At 50.9% G+C, this 7,143-nt stretch overlaps 1 protein-coding gene across 1 annotated transcript; it reads left to right on the forward strand.

Moving 5' to 3' along the window:
• The first annotated feature begins 2,846 nt into the window (after positions 1 to 2,846).
• Positions 2,847 to 7,143, forward strand: nptx2b (neuronal pentraxin IIb). Its single transcript, XM_076152057.1, has 5 exons — positions 2,847 to 3,458; positions 4,212 to 4,431; positions 4,867 to 5,111; positions 5,240 to 5,419; positions 5,933 to 7,143. The coding sequence occupies exons 1-5, from the start codon at positions 3,021 to 3,023 to the stop codon at positions 6,161 to 6,163; spliced, it is 1,314 nt and encodes a 437-aa protein (XP_076008172.1). The 5' UTR covers positions 2,847 to 3,020; the 3' UTR covers positions 6,164 to 7,143.

Consider the following 7,143-nt stretch of genomic DNA (forward strand, 5'->3'; position numbering starts at 1 on the left):
GTGGAAATGATGAAGTCCTGCAGAAAGATGTAGCTGATGTCTCCGTCCTGATGGATCCAGGCTCTGTGCTGCCCACGTGCTGCACTAATGGCTCTCTCTCACACACACACACACACTTCTCATACACACACCCTTCGCGGCCTCCTCCCTCCACGCGGGCAGCAGACTGCAAAATGAGATGTTTCCTTTCATTGAATGTCACATGTTAAGTAATAGATAATGTGACATGTAATGTGACATTCTCATTCTCTCTCTCGCTCTCTCGCTCGCTCGCTCGCTCTCACTCTCTCCGCCCTCCCTTGGTAATAATGAGCTGCTAAAAGATGTTTGTCTCAGGCTTATTGGACTGTCATGTTCATTTCATTAGCCTGTGTGTGTGTGTGTGTGTGTGTGTGTGTGTGTGTGTGTGTGTGTGTGTGTGTTTTTATGACGGGAGCTTTGTCCTGAGGGGGGAGAGTGGATGACACACTGATGCTGCGGCTTCACAAAACCACTCATGAATCCATTAGATACTGTATGTGTGCTCGGCTGTGGCTGCTGATGGAGGAGGCTGGGTCCTCCTGCATTAGGTCCCTTAGAGGGGGGTCGGGGGGTTCAGAAAAGAAAAGTATTCATGCACCTACGTACACTTCCTATTCAGCGTCTGTCTCTCCCTCGCCGCTCTTGTTGCATTGAATGAAAATAAGGAGTTTCAGGTGAATTTGCCTGTTTTGGTGAAACTCCAGGTTTATAGATTAAGGTCAGATCTTCTCCCTATGATTTAAGTCAACTTCTCCATTCCTTCCTGGACGCGAATGGCAAAAGGCGCTCAGTCAGAGTCTAAGTTGGATTACATGTGTCTGCTCTCTTTGTCTTTGTGGCAGCGTAACCAGGTTACAGGTGTGATGTCACAGCGTCCATCACCCGCCGCTGTAATTGCTTTCCACAGGTTTGGAACCACATCCCGACCCTGTGTTCAGCCGAGCGGAGGTGTTGATAGCCAATCACAGCTGCTAGACCTACAACCTGCTCCTATCATTTACTTCTATACTTTCAATTTACTGCAGGCCTCTCTCTCTCTCATTCTCTCTCTCCTCTCTCTCTCTCTCTCTCTCTCTCTCTCTCTCAGTCTCTCAGGAATAGCCGTGGTTTTATTTAGTGTGTTTTCATTATTTATACTATAGAGTCCCAATAGACGCTGTAATCCATTCTGTATGGGAGCAATGTTTGCATTATATAATCTTGAATATGTGAAACTCTGCTCTCCTCCTCTCTCTCGCTCGATGACATCAATCGATACCATAAACTAAGATCCCACATAGATGTAATTACCACTCAGAGTATGAATGCTCCCTTATAGGCTCAGGACTTGTTAACAGGACTGCATGAGGGCAGAACAGTCACAGCCGCTCTGCAGATTGAGAAAATTACCTAATAAATAATTTAATAAGTCTAGTAACACTTTGAAAGAACAATAGCTTTGGTTTCATACGTGTATGTCTGTTCATCTGTGGAGAGGAGTGTGGAAATTGTGGAACTGTGTGTGTGTGTGTGTGTGTGTGTGTGTGTGTGTCTCTCTCTCTGTCTCTCTGTCTCTCTCTCTCTCTCTCTGTCTCTCTGTCTCTCTGTCTCTCTCTCTCTCTCTCTCTCTCTCTCTGTCTCTCTGTCTCTCTGTCTCTCTCTCTCTCTCTCTCTCTCTCTCTGTCTCTCTCTGTCTCTCTCATTCATTCCACTGCTGCATCTACGTAACAGCACAGCCCTGGTTAGTGGTGCTGTGGGGGGGCCGGGGGGCCCGTTGGGTGGGTGGGAGCCCCGTAGCAGGAAGCCGTGTTCAAAGTCACAGCGGTCTACCTTCCAGGCCGCACACCGGGCTTTATTGACCTTTCACAGCCAGGCAGGCAGCCTCTTGCTAATTGTTTAACACCGTATCCTGTGTTTCACCGCAGCTCCATTGATCGGGAGCTGAAGTTGAGAATGATTTGTCCCCTTGTTTTTTTGTAAGTGGATCCAACTTGTAAGTCTGGACAAAAGGCTGTAATCTCCTTGTGGCGCCTCTTTAGCGTTTCCCACTCGAGTCCTTTTTCTAGAGGCTTCTACTGGAACACAGCAGGTCTCCATGTAGCAGTGGAGCTTTGGTGGAATGATAATACGTCTTATGTGTCACCGTCGTATTTTTAGACTCATTCACAACACAACAACTAGGTGAACGTCACTGTGTGGAATCTTTTCCAAGATCAGAAGAGGCTATCAGACTCAGAGAGAGAGAGAGAGAGAGAGAGAGAGAGAGAGAGACAGACAGACACACACACACACACACAGAGACACACAGAGAGAGACAGACAGACAGACAGACGCAGGTGTACGTGAGAGACATGATTCTTATTATTAGACAGCCGAGGGAAGAAGTGGAGCATAAAAAGGAGCAGCGGCACACTGACTGTGAATGTTATGGAGAGGCAAGAACAATGTAGCACATCTCCCCCACTCATTCTGGCACCTTGCTGTGAGAGCAACTCGAGAGGAGGAAGAGGAGGAGAAGAAGAAGAGAATTGATGGGCTTTATTGAAGTGATGAAAGTTTTCACACTTTTCTCTGACAAATCGAAACTCTAACAAACACTAAGAAATGAACGCGGATGGATGGATGGATGGATCGATAGTGACGTCATCCTACTACAGCCAATCCAGCTCCTCGTAAGACCTTTTTTGGTAATCCTCTTCCTTAGAGGAGCTGTCCGATCAGCACCACACTGCGCGCACAGCCGCTCTGCGCCAGGAATAGTCCCCGCTCCAGAGCCTCTTTAGCCGGGCTTACCGCCGGCGGCTCTCCCCCTCCTGATCCGCTTTTCTGCTTAGTGTTTCCTTGATTTTGTTTGTTTTACACGCCGGCGCCTCTCACGAAATAGTCCGAGTTAGTCGCGATGCGTTTTTGGCGCAGATCCCCGCGCTCGGGCTCCACTTTACGCACAGGACCGGAGGCTGGAGTTCATCCGTGAGCGTCGGTGCGCCACTGTTCGGTTCGGTTTCGTGTGTTTCGCCGTTATGTTGTCACTCGTGTGCGCGTTGTTGTGTCTCGGTGCGCTCGCCTGCGCTCAGCGGACGAGCGTCCGTGAAGCGGACGATGGGAAGCGGTACATCTGCCGCGCCGTCCCCGTCAGCGGAGACGCCAGCTGCCCGGTGACGCTGTTACCCGAGCTGAGCGCCGGGGGCCAGGAAGAGGAGCTGCGGAACACCGTGATGCAGCTCCGGGAAACGATCCTCCAGCAGAAGGAGACCATCGCCAAGCAGGTGGGCACCATCAACGAGCTGACCACCAAGCTGTCCCTCTGCGCCTCCGCCTCAGAGCGCAGGAGCAAGGGGGGCTCCCGGGGCAAAGACAAGCTCAACACCATGGGCGATGTCCCCAGAGACCCCAACGACAGCGTGGACAGCCTCGGGAAAACCATGCAGGGGCTCAAGGACCGACTGGTGAACCTGGAGGTAAGACGGTGCCAAAAAAAACAGACGCGTAAACAAAGGCATGAGTGATTGTCGGGGATCGAACCCGCAACTTTAGACTTCCGGGGACAATTTAAGTGCCTGATCTGTAAAATGAAGCGGAGGCGTCAGACATTAATCCCCGGCTGCTCTTCCTTCATTACGCAGAACTGATTATGTCTGACAGCTTGATCGTGTGTGTGTGTGTCCCTACAGGGTGACTGTAAATGAGCCCATCACACACTGATCTGTTAGAACATGACCAACATGTATTTGGCCTCCTCATGGCCTTTATGCACCTAAAATGATGGATGTGTTGATATTTAAATATAAAGCACACGTTAGTCTGTCGTGCTTTTAAACTGTGTGTGTGTGTGTGTGTGTGTGTGTGTGTGGGTGTGTTGGACTTTAACACAGCAGCTTTTGTAATGAGCCCCGGCTGTAGGTCAGTGGAGAGCAGTGCACTTCATTAAGACAGGATACTTTGTATGAAATATGTTTTAATCTGAGTTTAGACGGCCCTGCGGAGCGACTGTGGCTTCAGATCATTACTAAAAGTCATTTAGTTAAATATTAACTTCTTATAAATGCGATCAGTATTAATTAAAATCCCACAGCAGAGCAGTAAGAGGCTGTAACTCTGGAGCTCCATCCGTACCCTTGTCACCTTCCCTGAGCCTTGATGCTGTGAGGGCGATGTCTGATCAGCATCTCCATTCATTTCCTCTCCCTCCCTGTCCATCATCGTCCCCCTAGCAACAGCAGGTGCGGGCAAACACGTCCGGGGCCTCGTTCCCCAGCGAGCTCCGGGACCTTCTGCAGCGTCGCCTGGGCGATCTGGAGAAGCAGCTGCTGAGGAAAGTGAGCAGCCTGGAGGAGGAGAAGAGCGTGCTGTCCAACGCCACGGCCGCCTACAGGCTGAAGACGGAGAGCACGCTGAACGCTCTGGTGGAGAGGATCACCGAGCTGGAGAAAGGTACGCAGAGCTCGGACGCTGTTTATGGGCCGTCGCCGGGATCAGAGTGTGCTGAGGGGGAAAGGGAATATTGGTGTGAATGGTTTGGGTGAGAAGAAGGAAAGGGCCGAAGATTTTAAGCAAATTCTTGAATTTTGGGGAGGTTTTCAGGACATTTTACTGCTTTTTTTTGGACGTTTCTTTTCATATTTTGAGACGTTGTCCATTAAGTCAAACTCCCAGCCATTCATGGATCATGCAGCCTCTAACAGAGTGATGTCATAGTGAGTCACACAGAGAGGAAGGTGACACAGAGGCATTATTGAAGCCTCGTCTTCACTTCCACGATCCGACAAATAAAGGACTGATTGAGTTAAGGTCACGATCTCACTCTCTCTCTCTCTCTCTCTCTCTCTCTCTCTCTCCCCCCCCCTCCCTCTCTCTCTGTCATCACAGGCGGAGGAGACTTCAAGGCGCCGGAGCAGTTCAAGCTCTCTCTCCCTCAGCGGACCAACTACCTGTACGGCCGCATCACAAAGAGCCTGCCTGAGCTCTACGCCTTCACCCTCTGCATGTGGGTCAAGTCCAGCGCCAGCCCCGGCATCGGCACGCCCTTCTCCTACGGCGTGCCGGGCCAAGCCAACGAGATCGTGCTCATCGAATGGGGCAACAACCCCATCGAGCTGCTGATCAACGACAAGGCAAGGACGGCATCTGTGTCCATGACGACCACTTCATGTCTCAGTCTCTGCTCATGTTAGAACACAGAGGAAGTCCCGGCCCTGCTGAGTGTGTGTTTCCTCCTTCCTCTTCCTCCTTCCTCCTCCAGGTGGCCCAGCTCCCCTTGGACGTGCGTGACGGGAGGTGGCATCACATCTGCGTCACCTGGATCACGCGTGACGGCCAGTGGGAGGCGTATCAGGACGGGGAGCGACTGGGCGCCGGGGACAACCTGGCAGCCTGGCACCCCATCAAAGCGGGCGGAGTCATCATCCTGGGACAGGAGCAGGTAAACAACAGAAGCTTCAAACTACAAGCTACTCAGAATTTAAAGTAGTCAAGCTTCAGCCAAGCTACTTTAAGGGCCAATGTTACTTTGCATTTCAACAGGAAGTGAGAAACCTTGTGTCTCTGTGATGAATGTCCCATAAGGTCAATGTGACGGGGAAAGGTGATGCATGCTGGGTAATGTTCAGTGTGTCTGTGTTGACTAATGTCTGGCAGCTGTTGTCAGCGTGTTTGTCATTGCCTGTGTGTCCTCTGTGAAACGGAGCCTCACAGTCAGGCGGCGGCGGCGGCTGTAGCGCCCCCCTCAGGCCACAGAGCTGTCACACACACTACTATACAGCTCAGAGCTTCATTAAAATCCCATCATTGGTTCCGGACGTATAATTATCTGCAGACGGTCCTTCCTCACACCCTCAGCCTTCCTCCTCCTCCTCCTTGGAAACATAATTAGATTTAATGATGTTGTTGCTGCCGCTGCTTTTTAATAATGGCCGGTGTTTTATGGGCCCTACAGGATGTGGTGGGCGGGCGCTTCGATGCCGGGCAGGCCTTTGTGGGCGAGCTGAGTCAGGTGAATATCTGGGACCGCATACTGAAGCCGGCCGAGATCCAGACCATGGCCAACTGCTCCGCCTACGTGGCCGGGAACGTGATCTCCTGGCTGGCGAGCAACGTGGAGGTGTTTGGGAGGGGAGCGTTCAAGCGGCCCCTGGAGATGTGTCAGGAGCGGCTGCCTAACGCTTAGAACCGCCACGTGTGTGTGCGTGCGTGTGTGTGTCTCTGCCTGTCTGCCACTCTCTCCTTTGATTAGCCGGTTCTCATTCCGTTCAGTGTTTCTCCATCAGTGTTCCGTGACTTTGGGAGAATCTCTCACAATCCAAACGCGTGCAGCACTTTTTTCTTTGCGACATTTGTCAACATTGTGACAATCTGATGTGTAGCATTCAGCGTGGGAACACACCAAAGTGCATTTGTTGTCGTCGCCGTGTGGCTCATGGAGCGCTTGATCACTTATTATAATCTACTCACTCCCACATATCCTCAATCCTTCTCCTTTTTTCCGTCAATTGCCGCAATCAAAGAGCTGCTTAGTGACCCGATCCTGCTATAAACACTAAGGACACACAAACACAGACACACACACTGATACCGCGGCTTACCCGGGGCCAGACGGCCGTGTGGACATGTGAGCCAGGCGTTGCGTGCTGTGTGGGAGTGAGCGCCGCTAAAGATTAAAGGTCCCGGGTAAAGGTTATGTCTCTTCTGTAACGAGGGAATGAGCTTAGAGCCAAGATCAATCACAGTCCCGCTCCAGACGCATGCAGCCGTTTGGTCAAACTACATGGAATGTGAGGCTTGTTGTGGTTGTTGTTGTTGTGTGTTTAGAGTTTAGACTTGGTTGAGCTCATTTCTCTGGTTCGTACAGAATATAAACGTATCGCCGCTCGTCTGCTTCTACAGCTCACAGTGTGTTTGCTTTAAGCTGCAGGTGAGAGGTCAACGTGTCGCCTAGAGGTCAGTGATCCCATCAACAACAGCCTGGAAATCTGTGTGTGTGTTCGTCTATCAGTGTGTGTGTCCAGGAAAACTCTTGATTTGATCCAATATGAACCTTTTTGTGCTTTAGATCCATCTGTCAGCACATCACAGAGACATTCACCTGTCAGGGGGCCTTTAGGAGATTTAAGTGCCATTAAACGCTTTAAGAGAGTTTGAAATCGTTGT

Source organism: Genypterus blacodes, unplaced genomic scaffold, assembly GCF_046128005.1.
Source record: "Genypterus blacodes isolate CSIRO-AG114 ecotype Tasmania unplaced genomic scaffold, CSIRO-AGI_Gbla_v1 ptg000055l_1, whole genome shotgun sequence".
Classification (NCBI taxonomy): domain Eukaryota; kingdom Metazoa; phylum Chordata; class Actinopteri; order Ophidiiformes; family Ophidiidae; genus Genypterus; species Genypterus blacodes.

Coding starts and splice junctions, on each gene's coding strand:
- nptx2b (XM_076152057.1), top strand. CDS start 3,021: ATGTTGTCACTCGTGTGCGCGTTGTTGTGTCTCGGTGCGCTCGCCTGC. Junction 3,459..4,211: donor ACCGACTGGTGAACCTGGAG/GTAAGACGGTGC, acceptor TCGTCCCCCTAG/CAACAGCAGGTGCGGGCAAA. Junction 4,432..4,866: donor GATCACCGAGCTGGAGAAAG/GTACGCAGAGCT, acceptor CTGTCATCACAG/GCGGAGGAGACTTCAAGGCG.